This window comes from Myripristis murdjan, chromosome 23 (assembly GCF_902150065.1).
Source record: "Myripristis murdjan chromosome 23, fMyrMur1.1, whole genome shotgun sequence".
In the NCBI taxonomy this organism is placed as follows: Eukaryota; Metazoa; Chordata; class Actinopteri; order Holocentriformes; family Holocentridae; genus Myripristis; species Myripristis murdjan.
Genome location: NC_044002.1, coordinates 9,096,201 through 9,115,314, shown reverse-complemented (window position 1 = coordinate 9,115,314; position 19,114 = coordinate 9,096,201). Strand labels below are relative to the sequence as shown.

Genomic DNA, 19,114 nt, shown 5'->3' with positions numbered 1-19,114 from the left:
AGTAACCTTTATGTTCTTTCCTTTTCAAGACATATAAACCAGAATATAGACCTTTGATCTTATACACTTTTAATTTAATTTGTCAATGTGTGCCTTACTGAGAATGAGTTTGTCCCCTCTTCTTTCATCTTGTCTTGTAATACGTCAGCAATGATTAGTGTGTCTTCTATTTTTTTTTTTTTTTTTTTTTTCCAAAATATCATGTTGTATAAGATATATTTCCCCTTCTGGTCCAAAGTGTAAAGCTATGTAACAGGGAGAAAAAGATGGAGTGAGAAGGAGTGAGGATGATGTGAAAGTGTGAAGGACAGATATATGAAAAGAGAGAGAGAGAGAGAGAGAGAGAGAGGGGGGATTTGTGGATTGAATTATTAATACTTTTTAGTTAGTTTGCCTCAGAAATTCACAGTTATGTAAGCATGTGTCCGTATGGCGTGATACCCGAGTGAGAAACACGTGTAAGGCCCGTTCGCCCCGTTCCTCCTTCCTTCCCCCTCCACATTACACGCCACTGGTAAATACTGGCCTGCTAACATGTTTCTATCTCCCGTTGAGTCACTGAGTTGACCGGAGTGATTATTTCTTGTGACAAGGTTTGGCAAACTCACTGCGATGCCCTTCCAGTCACAGTAAAACAGCTGCAATTCAAGACAGGGAAGGGGTGTGTGTGTGTGTGTGTGTGTGTGTGTGTGTGTGTGTGTGTATTTGAGTGTGTGTGTGTACAGTGTGTGTGTGTGTGTCTGTGTTGATGCTGCAGTGGAGAAAGTCCAATCAACAGGAGTATGGCCAACCCCCTGCAGCGACAGAACCCATACTGAGCCATTACTCAGCATGAACACACACACACACACACACACTAACACACACGCAGAATGACACACTGAAAAAAATGAAGGAAAACAAAGATATAGAGAAATGTACAGACACCTACATACATGTAACTATCTATCCACCTGGAGTCTTTCAATATTAGAGGGGAATATGCAAATAAGCTCCCATTAGTGTAGTTGGGTTTGTGTGATTAATGAACTGATGTGTGTGCGTGCGTGTGTGTGTGTGTGTGTGTGTGTGTGTGTGTATGTTTGTATGTTGGGATTGTGCTGTAAGCTAGACATCTGTTGCCACCACCACTTCTGTTGCAGTGTGTCTGTCTGCCTGTCTGGAGACTGAAGAGTTGGCCTGCTTTCGTTCCCAAACACACACACACACACACACACACACACACACACACACACACACGCACACACACAGACAGACACACACACACACACACATTGCATATTCACATAGCAGCCAGAGCTTAAGAACCAACACACACACAGTCTGCAAGCCAGTTAAAAAAAGACCGCTGTACTCTAGTGATGCAAGACGCTAAATCCTCATATTATTGATTTAATTCTTATCGTCGTCACTCAGATGGAAGAGGTGTGACTTAATTGTTTGGAAAAAAAATTATAACGGTTCATATTGTCAGCCCGAAGTGTAGTGCATTACACTCCTCTCACACGGTGACACACACATGTGCACACACACACATGCCAGGCTATAAATGATTGACTTGATGTGCCTTTGATGATTCATCCCACTGAGATGGAGCTTCAATGCAAAATGTCAGCTTTAAGCCAAGATTAAACGGAATCACTCAGTGAAGCTGCAGGGAGGTGAGGTGTGTGTGTGTGTGTGTGTGCGTGTAGGTGTGTGTGATTTTGAGTGGGTGTGTGGGTGGATGCAAGAGCGTTTGTGTGTGAGTTTGAGTCTGGCAGTATTCTATATTCAATTCATTATGGTGCTATGGGGAACTATTAAAATTCTCTGTTTGTGTGTGTGTGTGTGTGTGTGTCTGTTGGTCAGTGGTGGGACGTGGAGCGCGGCGAGGCCCTGCAGACCTTCTATCCGATGGGAGCCAATCTGAAGAGAGTCCACGTGTCCCCCGACTTCTCCACCTTCATCACCATCGACAGCATCGGCATCCTCTACGTCCTCCGGAGAGTGGTGTGACGAGGACGCCGAAAGACTAAACACCAAAACATCGAAAACCCCCAAAACACCAAATTTACTTTGGAAAACTAGTCAGTCCAACCTGTTTGTTTATCTGTAGGCTCGATCCGGTGGGACCGTCTGTTGTGCTATTTATGGGTGAGCGCCAGTGTAAATTTGGGGCTTGTTGGGAGAATGAATCGCTGGGTGAGAACAGATATTTTATGGGTGTTATCAACTCTACATGCGAGCCAACAACATGCCGGCATTTTCTCCAGAAGGCACGGTTGTGAATTTTTGGCTCACCAGAGATTTGATTTTATTCACGATTCACTAATTAAGGATTCAATATTTGGAACAAATCAGTCCAATTCAGTTCTGTCAATCACAATTCAAGCCAAAGTTTGCCAAAAGTTTATATCCATTAAAAAACACATCCAGTAATGTAAGACTCTCCTATTTCCTGAAATGTGAACACAATCAGACAAACATTATTATTGACAAAAAAGTGTAATTTGTAGTATTCATAGATCTTGTTTTCCCCCTTTTTTAAGTATTGTGAACAGTTTCATTCAAAGCATTTTATATCAATTCAGGCTGAAGTCAGGGCTTTTATTCTGCTTATTTCTTTCTACAGCAGATTGATTCAGTTGAATAAGCAGAATTTATAATCAATACAAAGAATGAATCATCAGACCCTGGAAACTGTCGTATCCCGAAACAACATCCACTCTCCTTTATCAGAGTTTACAGTCGTTTCCACTGCCCTGTTTTTACACTGTGGCAGAGACTTTGCTCAGAGCATTAGGACCATTAAATCACTTAAGGTCTCAATGACAAGTTAACACTTTGAAACCTGGATCAAGGTCAGATTTCCTGTGCGGAAACGCCTTTCACAAGCGTTAAGCCCTTTGAAACCTGAGCAAAATGGCTTGATTCCTTTCAAAAACAGGGGTAAAAAGGCAAAGAGCAACTTAGCAAGAAATTACCTGAAAATCTGTTTAAAAAAGGATAAAGAAAATATGAGAGAAAATTATTAGAAAATCATTAAAAAAAAAAAAAAACTGAAAAAAATGTCCAGAAAAGTATACTTATAATTGCTATAATAATATATTTTTTGAATTATGTTACAGGGGAAAATATTTTGTTCTTTTAGTAATTTTTTTACTTTTTGTTATTTTCTTTTTTCTTTTTTTTTTTCTATTTACAATTTCTTGCTAATTTTTCCCCATATTGAAATAAAGCAAGCCAATTTGCCTTGAAAGAGTGAAAGGGACGGTTGACCCTGCTACCTAGTTTACACCACTTTACACCAGCATACCCCATCTTACACCACTTTATACCAGCTTTAATTAAAAAAAAAAAAACACTCCTATGCTTACTGCATTCCAGCAACAATCAACTTAGCCACCAGTTGGAGTGTAGAGGCATCACGCTGAGCATTTTTGTCTGAAGATACCTGCTCCCCTCTCAGATTTTATTTACGGTGTAGCAACTAGATGGTACTTGCAAGCATGTTGTGTTTTTTCTTTGTGGATAAAAGAGAGCAGGCCCAGAGGAATGCCTTCCTGAAGAATGGAATAGTACTCTAAAAATCAGCAGCACTTACTTGGGGAAAAAGCCATCGTCCCTGTCAATCAGGCACACTTTCGAGCACACTTTATAACGTTAGCACCGGAGTAATCAATATCTGATGAGGGGATAGTAGCGGCTTTATGACATGTGGTCCCGGTATCAGGCTCGATCTGATTAATAAATGTTAATTCCTGTTGCATTAGGGCTGAATGTTACTGCATGTGACGCGGGGAGATCTTCCGCCCTGCTGTGTGTGTAATCGATATAAGCGATGGGGCACGTCCACTAATCCGTTTGAGGTCACTAAATGCGTCAGCCTCGTCTACGCCGCGAGTTTCTTGAACCGTAAATTGCTTCTTTCAAGTGCTCAAAGTTTCTCTGTGATGTCACTGTTTGAAATGTCATGAATCTGTGATCTTTTATCCATGGTTAAAGTACTTTGTCTTTGGTGAAAGTCAAAATGTCAGTATGAATGTTAGTATAAACTGTTCTGAACCTTTTTCTTGCGTACACTGGAGCCTTAATTTAAACGGGAGTAGGTACTGGAGCGGTGAATGTTTTTTGTGCACATGAACAATGCCTTCTCCACTCTACCAGCATTACTACTAGGCATTTGTTTTGCATTCATACTGGCATTAGACATGTTGAATACAAAATCTTTTGAAACCCTATGAGGTCATTTGTATTCTTGAACTTGGATTACAGATACATGTTTTCTTAATGTGTTTTTCCAAGAACAGTTGCAGTGTGTGCAATTACCATTTTTCCAGTTTTGCTAATGACAGCGGGTGCTTTTGTGCTGTTAACCTGTCAATATCGCTTCTTCTTGTATCAATCTAAATTGTAGGTACCACTTATAAAGGCTTTTTTTATCTGCACGATGTCTTACTGAGCCAATACCTGTGTCCGCATTGCAGCAGGAATTACAGCGTTTCAACCTTAAGTCTTAATGTCAATCTTGGATGCAAACACTAGAAAAATGTATCCTTATTTTCAGTCGATGAATTAGATGAGTGTTTATTGCCAGCCATGGGACAGAGGAAGCGTCCCTTCACATGCTGTAATCTATTAATCCAGTGCATGGCAGCAAGTAGTGATGCATTTTAACGTGTTGGAATGAGGCTGTTGTGATTTCTACATACTGCTCTTCCTGATTGGTGCTTTAAAGTCAGCAGTAATGTCAATGCACAGAGAATTCCCCACCAATCAAATAACAGGAGTTCTCCATAAGGGCAATGTGTGAAATAATGAACTATGCGTTTTGCTCAGGATGTATTTGTATTGTTATGTGGTGTGGTGCATGGTGAGTGTAATTTATATCATTAAAATATGTTTTGATGATCAATTGTGCATTTGTCCTGACTTAAGTTGTTTAACTCAATATGAGGGATATTAAAATGTTGATGTGACTGTGAATGTTCATGCAATGTCGTAAGTCAGTGGCTTAGATAAGAAACTTGTATGTATATGATAAAACTATGATAAAACTTCATCTTTTTTCTGAAACATCTTATATTACCTACTGTGTTAAGAATCTTGCAGCTATTTTAATTTCTTTCTTGATGACTCTAGTCTGTACATAGTGGCTGTGGTAGCTGAATGCTGCCTGTCTGGAGATCCTCCCTCCTGCAGAGTTTTAGCTGCTGTCCCTGTCCCCCCTGTCTGTGGTGTCGCCCTGCCTGACCTCCATCGCCCTCAGTCCCGGCTCCAGATGTCACCCAGTGACTCAGATGACTCATGATCGCATCTGGAGTGAAGTGTAAGTCTCTCCTTGTTTGGGAAAATAACCACACGAGATTATGGATTAATAAGTCCTGTTGAATGTGTAAATTCATGGGTTTTACTAAGTTGCATGCAGTTGTGTGAATTACTGAGTGCAAAGACCATATTATGAAGGGAGTCAATTGATCATTTATTGTGCTGCAGTATGTTAAAGTTGCCAGCAATGCTGCAGGTTTGAAGTGTAGACAGCTGTCTAGTGTTCACTGTAATTGTGTGATTATGAGCCAAAAACCACTTTGTACTCTTTTTTTTTTTTCCTCAACTGAGCCTTTTAGTAGTAGTTTCCAATTTATTTATTAAAGTAAAAACATTTTCCCTTTAACCTTTGCAGAAGATGAAATTTGGCACCCAATGGTTCTGACACAAGTCCAAAGGACTCCCCCCCTCCTTTTTATTTTTTTTAACTCTCCTGCCCTTTTTTTTTTTAGCCTTATCCATCATCACGCACAAACTAACTGACATGCAGTGAACCTGTGTAACTGGATGGAGGGTGGAGTTTGTGATGCGGCTGTCAAATCCATTATCTCATACTGCTGTGATTGATAAAGATGTACTGTGATTCATCAGTGCTTAATTAATCAGATTTTCATACATGGCGACAGATGGGTGTGGAGGATTAACGCAGCGCTAGCAATATTTCACTAATGAGAAAATGCCAGTAGGGTGGCAGGTCACAGGATTCAAGTCCGTTTCCAACAAGACCAGAACAAGTCGGTCTCTTGCACAACAATAAAAATCTTGTTGGAAAAGTGACTCCAGGTCTAGGAAAGACACCCAATCCATTAGTTGGACGTTTTTCCGTCAGTAATTCAAGACTGATCAGCAGCGCTTTGTATCGACCAATAAGGAGCAACCTTTATAAAAAAAAAAAAAAAAAAAGAAACAATTAGCACCAAAACCCACACAGAGCCTTGTTACCTGGCCAAAGCAGGACACTGCCTACATATCCTTTAACTGTGACGCTGAAACTGTCATTACTGAGGAAAATTGGGCCAAAGGTAATGCATTCTCTTTCAAAGGAAATCCTATAATTAGAATGGGGAAAAAAAGACAATGTGACTACCTGAGTTTTTATTTTTTATTTAAACTTTTTTTGGCTGGGGAAGTCCCACTTGAGATTGAGTCTTTTTTCTTTAAACATTCAATGAAATTGACTTGTTGAGTTTCAGAACACTCAGTAAACATAGATTTTTTCTTATGCAAAATTGAATGCAGTATATTGGGCTTTTATGAAAACCACAGTCCATTTTAAAAGATGAAATTTGATTGGAATAAAAGTTGCTTGGAGTGTATGCTGCATTAAAATCAAATGAATGAATGATTTTAAGATATTTTAGTCATGTTCTATGATCTATGGGTATCTGTGTTGAAATGAAGAGAGCAGCTTCTGTTCTATTTGGATTATGTTTGCTGTAAATTTAAAATATTACCATTCCTCTGAGCTTATTTTTGTATATCTGTGTCTTCGTGTTAAATGGGGAAATGCTGCACCCTACAATGTCCTTTCCTCTGTGTTTGTGTGTGTCTTCATCTATGTGTGCGTGAAAACACACACTGCAGGCTCCATGGGACTGGTGCGAAGTTTTAAAAATCTAGTTGAGGTGTGCGCTAACCTCATTAATTCTGCTTGCTCCTGCTTAATTAATCATTGTCTGCTGTGGAAGTAATTACAGCTATCTGGCTGGCTGAGTGTCTGCACACTGAGGGAGAGCTGACACTGTTTTCCCTTCTCTGTTGCAACTGGGCCAGGAGTTCCTCTTCTGCAGTCTAATTCAGTGTGTCTTACAAATGTTAAAAAGGAGCTCTGGCTTTGACCTTTGCGCTCCTCGATACTGGCCGTGTTTATTGTCGGCGATCCACTGTCGAAATTAGATTATTCTGCTGTTGCTCTCACGGTACGTCACTCTGAATAGGAGCGTTTCAGTTCATCCTCTGCTTTCAGATTTATTTCGTTTGAGAGTTAATGAATCTTGTACTCCTGAGTGATTTCACACAGAGGACGTTGAGCCCTTGTTGCTTTAATAACATAAAAGTGTTTCGATGGGGGAAAAAGAAAATAAATTGCATCGAATCAAACCCCAGTGAGGGATACTGCTGAAAGTCAGGAAATTGTTTTCTGTGTTCAGAATAACAAATTTTGCCCTGGATAAGCACATCGGGTAAAATTTGTGCAAAAAAACAGCAAAAATCATTTAAAATGTAAAGTTCATTGGCCCACTAGCCTAATTAGCCTGGTTTAGCATCATTTTCAGTGGCTGGCTGAGGTGCGCAGGCTAATGTGAGGCTGATGCTCCAGCAGCTATAGTTTCACAGTGAGAGGTCAGCTGTTCACCAGGAGGACGTGGGAATCCCAGAGGATTTGAAAGTCTCCGTTTCAAAGGAACAAATCTTCCCTCCAGCTCTCTCTGTCTGCAGTCTAAGACTTTCATTTTCATTTTCATTTTGCCTCGCTTTCTCTCCCTCCTTCTCTTTTTCTCTCCCTCCATCATTCTTCTCATAAATTTTTCATTGTTTTCTATTTTTCAGGCTGGTGGCTATGCAGCGCACGCTTGTGCATGCAGATTTCGGGTAACTGGCCAGACTAGCACACACACTTTCAAATGCAAGGGATCCAAAGCTTACAGACAACACACGCACACACACACACACACACACACCCACACACACTGGTGAGAGAAGTACCAGGCACACAGTGTGTCAGTTTGTGTTTGGTGGAGTCAAATTTTGTGGTTATTTTGGGGGATTGCAAGTCAGTAGAACGTCCTGAGGCGGGAGCATGCATGTTAGTGGATATGAATTACCTAACTTGTCATTCCACATAAGAATGCAAAACATGTAAGAACATAAAAGAAGTTAAAGAGGAAACCCTGAATGAACCTGTAATGATGAGAAAGGCTTTGCCAAGTCTTCTATCTGGCTGAACTGGAACCCGTTTGTGTGTGTGAGTGTGTGTATGGGTGTGTGTGTGAGCATGGGGCCTTCTATCTGGTAGCAGGTTGGGGTGATACTTGCCAGTGCTGGCACCTGCACTGATAACAGGGCTTTCTGAGCTGCCAACTCCCTCACACACACTCATACTCGCAGAAACACACATACACACATTACCAACTACAGGTGTCGTCCCTCTGCTCTCTCCCCATCAGACCTCCAACACCTCTTGAGTACTGGGTCACCACACTAACATCCCCTCGCACCTCCTGACCCTGTTCTCCTGTCATGTCCTCACCCATGTGTGTGTCTGTGTGTGCGCACTGTTTCCTCTTCCCCTGACCTTGGCCAAGCATTGGTTCCTGTTCCTGTCAGCTGTTGGCTCAGCTGCGCGCCACCTTTATTGCTCTCCCTTGGTGAGCCAGAGGGCTCCGGGCCAGAGCGGCTACTCGTTCCATGTTGGGACGCTTCCCATTTCTCCTTCGCCGCTTCACCTTCACTCATCCGTCAGCCCTGAAAGTTTGGACCGATGTAGGAAATATGCCTCGCTTGCGTCATTCAGACTGATAAGTGGGGGAAAGGTCTCTGGGCTGCGTCCAGCAACCACCATGTTATAGGTCATGTTGTGAGGAGGGCAGGGAGGGTGGCGGGGTTTGAAATGGAACGGGGCCCAGAGAGAGCAGATGCTGCGATCACCCGCACCTCACCTCACCCATAGCTCACCCAGCATGGCCAGTACCAGACCATCCAGACCAGTAGCACCCACACTGACACACCACAGGAGGAGGAGGGGGAGAGGAGGATCAATGGAAGGCATCAATGAATGAGAGAAAATACACAACAACAACAAAAAAAAAGAAAAACAAAAGATTATCCACCTTAACAAGTGTGCCAGTGTGAATGGGGCAACTCCACTGTTTCAGGGATTTTCTGAACACAAGAAATCAAAAATCTTGATACCAAGAAAGGAAATTATCTCACTCCTGCTGGTATATTTTGTTACTGGTTTACAGATTAAATTATTTTTTAAGATCCATTTGCAGTGAAAGAAAGAACTAGTTGATAGTGTGGCAGGCTAAAAGGATTTATCTTTATACGATTACACCAAATCTTCATGCATGTCTTTATCACAGTTCCTAAGTGTCTATGTCGATCAACTTAATGAGAATCTTGGCTTGATGCTTTTTTGTTTTTTGATCTGTTTTTGTAAATGAAGTAATAGTGGATTTAGGTGGTGGCATGTGGTGGCAGCACATTTCTCTGTATAAAGGCTTTGCACGACTGGATATATTGAATCATAACAATGGAACACAGAACAGACGTGAACTCATACATGATTAAAGTTGCCTGATCTAGCCACCAGCCACCCTGCTGAAACTCCATGCCAGCCCTTTCATTTCTAGATCTGCCACTGAAATGAAGTCACAGTGTTGCCTTTGCTTTGGTTGTGAGTCTAGGAAAGAGTGGCCAGAGCAGTCAGGCTGAGACACATCTGTAGAAATCTGATTTCATTTGCACCTCAAACCACATACAAATGTGGCTTAAATTTGCAAATTTTCAAACCTTGGTCTCCAAATCTAACTCCATTCGGGATATGCTGGAAATCAGATTTGGGCTGGCAGTTTGAATAAGGCCAAAATGTTTTTCACTCTGCTTAATGTCACTTACAGTGTGACACATGCCACTGGTGTAATGTCCAGAGAGTCAGAACTAAAAAAAAAAAAAAAAAAAGTGGCCATAACTGTAGCTTGAAACATTGCTGCAGAAACATCGGTGCCCTCCGTTGCTGATGCTGTCTGCTGTGACGGAGGAATTGTTGATAAATAGAGTGCATGAAGGCACAGATGATGTGTGTGCATTTCCTTTCTGCAGCTTTTTGTGTTGCCTCTGCTTTTGAAAAATGTGCTATCAGTTACCAAACAGTAGGTGACACACATCTACTGTAAGATGACTTGATCACTCACTAATGACAGTGTGCACAGTCAGTCCTAATGATCAGATTTGAGAAACCAATCAGATTTGCCTGCAGTCTGAACAAAGCCTTAGTTGACAATCCACAGAGACAGGTTCAGTGCCTTGCTCAAGGGCTCTTCAGCAGCGCTCCTGATGATGTGACACATTGGCTTCTGCAAAGATGGAAGGTGGGCGAGAGTGCTTACAAAACAGCCTCTCTGACCACTTGGCCACCCTGCAATCACATTATACCAAGTGCTTTTGAAGCAGACAATGAAACTGTCGTGCTTGACAACTCATTTGTCCTCATTGTGTCCCCGCAGCCTGTTCTAATACATTTTTTTCACACATCCGGCTACAGTGCATTCCCATGGCCAAGCACTTGAAAATGCATTTTAGCCTGAATTCATTCAAGAATGATGGGAATGGACGCTTCCTTCTCTTTCTCCTGACTCTGGATGTTAAAACCTCACAGCAGCAGTTTTTAGGCTGAAGGAAGGTGCTGCTCCTAACAGATAAACCTAAACACACACGCACACGCAAACACACACACACCCCTCCAAACAGAGCTGTCTACTTTAATCTGTTTTTGTACCCATGAACAAGATTTATGGGACTGGCGACAGGCAAAGTGCAAGCCACCTCAAGTTCAGCGGCAGATTTAAAAGCCTCTTAAGGCTCCGAGGATTGACAGTCAGTCAGTTTTATCATACCAGTATTACGGCCTAGATATGCATATTGTGTGCTGATGAGATTTTAAGGTCCCAGATGCATTTCGTAATGTTTTACAGTGCTAGTGTGTGTCTTCTTAGGCTGAACAAAACAGCTTTTTTTTCTTTTCTTTTTTTTTTTTTTTAAATCTTGGCCTGTTTTTCTACTTCTCCATCATGTTATGCAAAGAGCTTTCATGGGATCTGTGCATCACAAACTATTACCAGATGAAAACATCCTAAAGCTCATGAGATGATTTCTATAAGCGGATGCTTTTTGAGTCTTCAAAGTCCATCGTCATCATCAGTAGGGCCTCAAAGGATGAGATAAGATGATTTATGTAAAGGCAAAGGGAAAATAAGCCCTGAACGGCCTACAGATATTAAGATTTCTATCAAAAATGCAACATTCAGTAATGCACTTTGGGAGGGGAAAAAAATCATTGATCGGTGTAGCCTTTAAAGGTGCACTACACTGTCTGCAAAACTGCCTCAGCTTGATTTAAGTGAGAGCTAAAAAAAAAATGTGGCATAGGCATGTAATTTATCAGTAAATTGTACTGATAGTGAGAATCATCTAGACATTATTCCAACATTATTCCACAGTTTTGGTCAGCTGAGTCCAAAGGGTCCTCACTTAAACTGACACTGCAACTTGGCACCTTCAAAAGTAGTATTTTCATCCTCTTATCAATCATTTTTGTAGGCGAGGGTGTCACTTTGTACAAATAATGAATATATATACATATATACGTATATATGTGTGTGTGTATATATATATATATATATATATATATATATATATATATATATATATATATATATATATATTTATTTATTTATTTTCAATGAATCTTTGTCTTGGGTTCTTATTATCTCGGGACAGATAATTCTCATAATTATTTTGAAAGCTAGAAACAAGAGAGCCAAGCTTCTGCTAATGGTGCCATAAGAGACTAATTTTGGAGTTGCTCCATGGAGCGGGAGGCTGACTGTGGACACACTGGCACTGATCACGGTGATTTCTTATGGATACAGAACCACATTCTGGTTTATAATTGTTAGCAAGTGAATCTCATTTGAATGTTGGAGGTAAAACTCCACCGAAAACAGACTCCCAATTAATTCTGAGTGGTTTTTGTCTCTTGTAGTTTAGAGTTTTGTTTGTCTGGTTTCCAGCTTTGGGAGGGTGTTTCATATTCAGAAGCACTGACTCGGCTGTCTAGGCTTGTTTTGTCTTAGGGCGGATCTGCACTTTCATTTTCAGTTTTTATCACACATTGTGGGTATATTACTCACTCTGCGTTTTTGCAGCACTGGCATTGCACAAGCTTGTTTTTATGGTGTCTGATGTTGCTGCTACTTTTATTTTTGCCTCTGTAGGTGCCATATTTTTTGAATAACCCACGTGAGAGAAAATGTTCTGTCCTAGTGATAGTTTTTTTTTTTTTTTTTAAAAACTGAATATTACTAAAATCAGCTATCTCCACATGTTCCTTATCACAACCAAACTATTTAGCAAAATTAAATTTAAAAAAAAGAACGTACCATGGTGAGTGTGACGAGAAAGTAGGGTGATCAAAACGTGACAAGTGCTTTCAGTGTCGAATAGAGATCTTAAGTAGTTTGTTAACTAACTGGATTCCGGGGTTTATATCTTTTTTTTTTTTTTTTTTTTTTTTTTTTTATCCTTGTGACTACCTGTGCTCAAGCTTGTCTCTGCTACCTTTGAGTCAGATCAAGCAACAAATCGAGGTATTTTCAACACGCTTCTGCAAGGAAGCCATTATCGTATTTACTTGTGCCAGTATGCTCGCACCATTTAGCATTAAACATTGGTTGTCCCAAACAATTAGTGCTGCTGCAGAGCTCAAATGAAGGCAGACAGATCTGGAGCACAGTGATAGGAATGGGCTGATGGGTGGTGTGGGCTTGTAGTCTGTATAGCCTCAGGATGCCTCTGTGTCTGTGCAATCATGCAACTTATCTGCTTATCTTTCATGTACGTTTTAAAAATAATTTATCCACTCATTTGTGGGGCCCCTAAAAAAAAACAATTTGTTTGTTTTTTTCTTCCATTCGGCAGCTGTGCAGTTTGCTGATTTGGACATGAAGACTTGAAATGGGAGGAGACTCATTAGTTGCTCATATGGTTAGTATGATCAGAGACCTATGGCCTCTACTGTTTACATTGCATTTACATCCAGCAAAATAGGGAGGCTTACTGCAAAGACACTGCATCGTGCTTTCATGTCACACACCCCTAAAAAAGACAAATGAGGCCATATTTCAAAAGATTTTGTTTGATGGACTGCCATATCATATTGTTTTCATGCAACACATTCTCATTCCCAGGCTGTCAAATACCAACGCTTTGTCATGCCCCTTTCATGTCTCATACTGACATCAAACGCACACTTTGGCATTGAGATGAGACTCAGGTCAGCGTCACGTAGGTCGGTTTTGGCATAAAAATCACTTGGTTACGTGGCATTTTCCCCCGGAGGTCAAGGCAAGCCAGGCAGCCCCTGTTTTTCAGACTGTAGTTGTCAAAGTAATCAAAACATTTCGTTTAGCAGTCTCAGTACTGCTCTGTACTGTTGCCAACATCCCTTCCCCATTTGTCATTGAGTATTTTCTAATGAGTGAAACAGCGCCCCTCTGAATGTTAACCTGTGATGAATGTCAGTCAGTGTCTGTGGTGAAACACTGTATTGCACACGTACTGGAGACCTAAGCATCATGACAAGTTCACAAGGAGGCCAGAGGCCTGTATCACGAAGCGGGATTAAGGTGTTAGCGAGATAACTTAAGGCTCAACTCCGGATTTTCTGTATCACAAAACTGGTTCACCTCTCATCGGGATACGAAACCTATCCTGAGCCTGTCCTGAGAGCTAGCCTGCTCCGGGGCAGGCTAGCTCTCAGGATAGGGTGGAATCCTAGATAAAGCACCGCCCCCTGTCAGTCATCTGTTTGCCAGAACATGGCCTGCCCAATCATTGAGGATCCCCTTGAAGAAGGAGCCCAAATCGTGAGAAGAGCATTACGGTGTGAAAGGATTTTCCTGGACCGATCAAACACGATAGATTTTGCCGACGACTCTCTGTATGAGAGAGAGGATGTAATACTAATGTGAAGCATCACTTCAGCCTGCCTAACAGCTGCCTGCTATACAGAGCTGACACTCTGTAGGAGAGGAACACAGACATGAGAGATCATTAAAGGAAATGTGATAATTACAAGTATTTTTAGAGGTGTTTTCACAACATTTTAGGGACATTTAAAATGGCACAATTAATTAGCTCTAAATATTTTGGGGGGCAAATTATTCCTGGGTGAGAGAATGGGCCTGATTGACAGCTTGCTCATGCAAATGTGAAAAAGGATCATTTCTACCCTTCATTCAAGAGGGCGAGTAGGCCTTTATATTTGCCTTTTGTTCTTGTTCTAACGCAGCTCAGCATCTGATTTTATTCAGGCTATCAACCTGATGTACTGACGTGATTGCATTTTGGCATCAGCTTTTACACACACACACACACACACACACCTTCCCTGTCTTGAATTGCAGCTGTTTTTTATATATATTTATATATATATATATATATATATATATATATATATATATATATATATATATATGTGTGTGTGTGTGTGTGTGTATATACACACACACACACATATGTATGTATATATATATATATATATATATATATATATATATATATATATATAACAAAACAAAACAAAACAAAACAAAACAAAACAAAAAAACAGTTGGCATACCTTGGTGAAAAAAATGTAAAGACTGACCAATCAGAGGAGGCTACCGTCCTGCCGCTGCCAGTCGTTGATTAGTCAGGACTGTGCTCGCGGCGGCCGGCGGCCGTTGGTCTCGCACCAATGAAATCATGGCACGGTAATAACGTCACTGACACGCGATAACGAGAGATTTAACTTTAGCTATTTTTTTTTTTTTGAATTGATGTTGATAGCAAGTATTGGTGCAGTGCGGATATGGAGGGCAAAGGTTTGGAGTTTTTACTAAAGAAACAACAACAACAACAACAACAACAACAACAACTTTACCAACTACTACTGCTGCGGTAACTTGAAACTAAGAATGACGGCAGGCCAACACCAAAAACCAGAGAGGACAAGAGGAGGGACTCTTATTATGTGGGCACGGAGTGGCTAACAGTTTGCGGCTAACTGGTATCACCAAACTTTAGGGGCTATTTTGCTGACCGTTGTAGTAATTTTATTTTTTGACAAGAGTTTGTGCTCACTGGACAGTCCTTGGGACCAGTACAGGATTCACCGAGCTAGTCCACCTGTTACGGGCCGGTAATGAAAAAAAGTCTGTGCTGTAAACTTGAAGCTTGTTGGACTCGGGATTGACGAGGCTGCGGACGTGAGCTGGTTTTTAACCGCTGCGTCACCACGACAGACAGGAGACGGGCCCTCCTTCTCCTCAAGCTGGGTGAGTGAAATGCAATACACACTCCTCATCTCTCTGTGGCTTTACTGATGATTTAAATGCCCATGTAGCTGTGTGTGCATGTTTTTTATGTTGTGCAGATGCATTGTGACGTTGCTTGCCTGGATTCAGCTGCCTGTGTTGGCCAGGCGACTAAAGTGACTTGAGTTGTTTCATTACCTGAGGGCCAGGTTACCTGTTTAGATGGTTTTCTTAGTATTGTTTATAGCCCCTGCAAGTCCGCTTTAGGCCTTCTTGTATAATGAACATTTGGCCTAGTTTTAAACGATCAATAAGTAGGGAAGGTATTTGTGTATGTCAGACACATAAAACAGGGTTTGTAAGTCATGTATTTGATCCATGTAGTCCACTGATGCTTTTTTAAAATCAGATATTTCAGACAGGCTCAATATAATGATGTAGAAAGAAACAGGAGTATGAATTAAAATAGGAAAAAATAGATTCCATTATATGAAATCAACATAGAATAAAAATACAGTGCATCAGTTATTCCTCTTTAAAGAGTTCACAGCACAGATTGACGGTTTCATTACTTTTTTTTTTTTTTTTTTTTTTAGTGTTTCTTAGTTTGATTTCATTTCACATAAAAAAGTAGATGTACAGTACAGGCCAAAAGTTTGGACACACCTTCTCATTCAATGCGTTTTCTTTATTTTCATGACTATTTACATTGTAGATTCTAACTGAAGGAATCAAAACTATGAATGAACACATGTGGTGTTATGCACTTAACAAAAAAAGGTGAAATAACTGAAAACATGTTTTATATTCTAGTTTCTTCAAAATAGCCACCCTTTGCTCTGATTACTGCTTTGCACACTCTTGGCATTCTCTCGAGCTTCAAGAGGTAGTCACCTGAAATGGTTTTCACTTCACAGGTGTGCCTTATCGGGGTTAATTAGTGGAATTTCTTGCTTTATCAATGGGGCTGGGACCATCAGTTGTGTTGTGCAGTAAGTACATTTTACTTTCAATTTTAGACTTGTTTTATACATTATATATTCTTTCATTCGAGTCCAAAAGGTAACTGAAAATACACAATGGTAAAATAAATGCTTTACAGATTTAGCTTCATCGTTGCAAAAATTACATTTGTATTGAGTGTCAGAAATAAAGATTTGTTAGGTATATATTGTGTAAAAAAGTTGAGGTGCACTAAAGTAGCGACAATAATCTTAATCTGGGGTATGTTGAAGTATTGCAGGTGGTATGTGAGAATTTGTTTTTTAACATTTTAATTTAATAAATATCCATCATGCATTATTCCTTAAATAATTAGCCTATGCCATAATAAGTTCAACAAAAAATGTAAATCTGCCATGGTTGTCAAGACGAGATGTTTGTTAACTATGACCAAGAAGCCAGACAAAAATCAAGAAAATGGATTTGTGGTTGAAATGTAGCAGCAATACAGCTGGAAACAAGGAGGTAGAAGTGGAAAAGAAGCAAAAACAGAAACAGCAAAATAGTGTCAGTATCAGGTTGTTGTTGCAGACACTGATGGAGCTGTAGTGTACCTCTTTATGTGGGTTTTTTGTACCTTTTTTGCACTGCTCAGGGGGTCACTTAGCTGAAAAAATTAACATTATTGAAAAAAGTTCGATATCCGCTGGATTAGAGGTCCTCAAAAAATTTGCCCACACCACACCATTGCTTGGTTAAGGTTAGGGAAAGGTTAAGTTTAGGCACCAAAACTGAAACTGGACATGGGCTGGAACGGGAAGTGTACTGGGGTCTTGTGCCTGAAGGTGCTGGATCTTACTGTCTTCTCATTTTTCATGTGGTTGTGGACTCTGGATGCCTGCAGACAACTGATACAGGTACCATTTTGATTCCTTAGCGACAAAGTGGAAAACTGGCAATTTGAAATCTGTGTTTTATAAACCTGGCCAGTCTGTGATTGCTGCTTACTGTAGGATACAAACAGAGACGAGCAAAAGATCTTAACACCGGTGAATCTACCTTTCTCTAGGCATATGTCTCACTACTGTGAGATGGTTTGTATCAATTCTCCACTTGCAGCTGTTTATACTCAGCACCAGAATTTCATTTAGACAAAGAGGAGAGAAGTCTGCTGGGGAGGGCTGGGTGAGGTATCAGTGTAACGATATGATGATATGAGAGTAGATATCATCTAGGATTTGTAATATGATACAGCATGTGTTCACCTCCAGGTTTTAAAGGCTTCATTACAGAAAAGGGATGACATTTTCTCCAGCCTCCTGCCTGGTACTCTTGTATGTAAATATCTTATGAAAGCACCAATAGTCATGCCCAAAACATTGTTAAAATATCAGTATTAAGGTATTCAGTCAAAGATATAGTGATATTTGATTTTGTCCATATCGCCAGCCTTAATACAGAGTCTCAGGAGGGATGGAACACTCTTCTCTCTTGCCGCACCACTTTGTGGTTCAGGCTGCTAAGTCAGGTGGATTTTTACATAAAAATCATCCCTAGTCCTGCTTTAAACTCCAACAGTGTTTAATCATTGGTATTAACCTGATCTTGCAACACCCGATCTTATGTTTTTCATAATTCCTCGCTGCGCAAAAGATAGTTTGTGATCTTTGCTGCACTAATTCTTATATGCCAGAAAGGTGACATAAGCAGCTTTGTGTGACAGCTTGGCTTTGCCGCTGTCATGTTCACTGACTGCTGGAAGACGACTTGCTATGAGCCCACAGCATCGCCTCAGCTTTAGGCGTTTTGGGAGCAGACATCAGATTCAGCTTAGACATGCGGGCCAGGACGGCTACCAAGAGCCTGTCAAGCTCTTATCACGGTCATGCCAGTTGTAGTTTTTGTATACTCCTGGGAAGATCAACATGCAGCTTTCCCACTTGTGCTTTCTTGTACCACCTACGTTACATGAAATATTTCTGTTCTCCGTTCAGCTGCACCAAACGAAGCAAATTGCTGTTTATGTGAAATAGCTTCTTTTAGCCTTTTTGCAGTGCTGTCAAATCTCATTTTTCCGTAGCAGCTAGCCTACACCCTTATCCTTTGCCCATTTGGCATCCTAAGCAGCACTGGGCAAACAAACACAGACTGAAACTCTGTTTGACGCTGGGTTTCTACACATGCAGCACACACGGATGGTGCACGCACAAAGTCAGTGAGTGCGATTACAAATTTGACACATCCCTGGGGTGATTTCCCATCTCCATTACTGACCTTGGGCCATGTTCCAATTCTATTTTGACCAATTCTCCTTGCTTTGATGAGCACTGGCCAGAGGCGCTGGTTGTGCTTATGTAAAACCTCAGACAGTCATGTAGCTTTAGCCACAGCTCTGGACCGTGCAGGGGAGACTGGGGCATTTCCTTGGGGTGGCTGGCTTGACATCAGGGCATAGAGTGATGGAAATGTGTTTTCCAGGCTGGTCTTGCCTCTTCTGGGCTAGTCCCATGGAAACTGAGGCAGCAACACTGTTTGATGCAGATGCTAAGGTGAATATGTGTGTGTGTGTGTGTGTAAAGAAGAGAGAGGTAGAAAGGATGGTGGAGAGGTAGTGTCTCATAGTTTCTGCCCTTCGTATGTCCACCTTTAACAGGTCGGGCATAGCTTTTGTATGGAAGACTTCTCATGCCAAAAGTTAATAGAGAGTGGAAAATGAAAGTTGTCGAAATAATCTGAGCCAAATATGCCTGTGTGTGTTTTTTACTTACCTTCTGTTGTCGCAC

The 19,114-nt window shown here is 40.9% G+C and overlaps 1 protein-coding gene across 2 annotated transcripts in view; it reads left to right on the top strand.

The window, feature by feature from the left end:
- apaf1 (apoptotic peptidase activating factor 1) overlaps positions 1-3,001 on the top strand; it is a 48,890-nt gene extending 45,889 nt beyond the window's left edge. For both annotated transcript variants that reach the window (XM_030046058.1, XM_030046057.1), the window contains exon 27: positions 1,852-3,001. In XM_030046058.1, coding sequence (XP_029901918.1) covers positions 1,852-1,998 — 147 coding nt within the window. In that variant the 3' untranslated portion in view covers positions 1,999-3,001. The remainder of the gene's footprint in view (positions 1-1,851) is intronic.
- Positions 3,002-19,114: the final 16,113 nt, after the last annotated feature.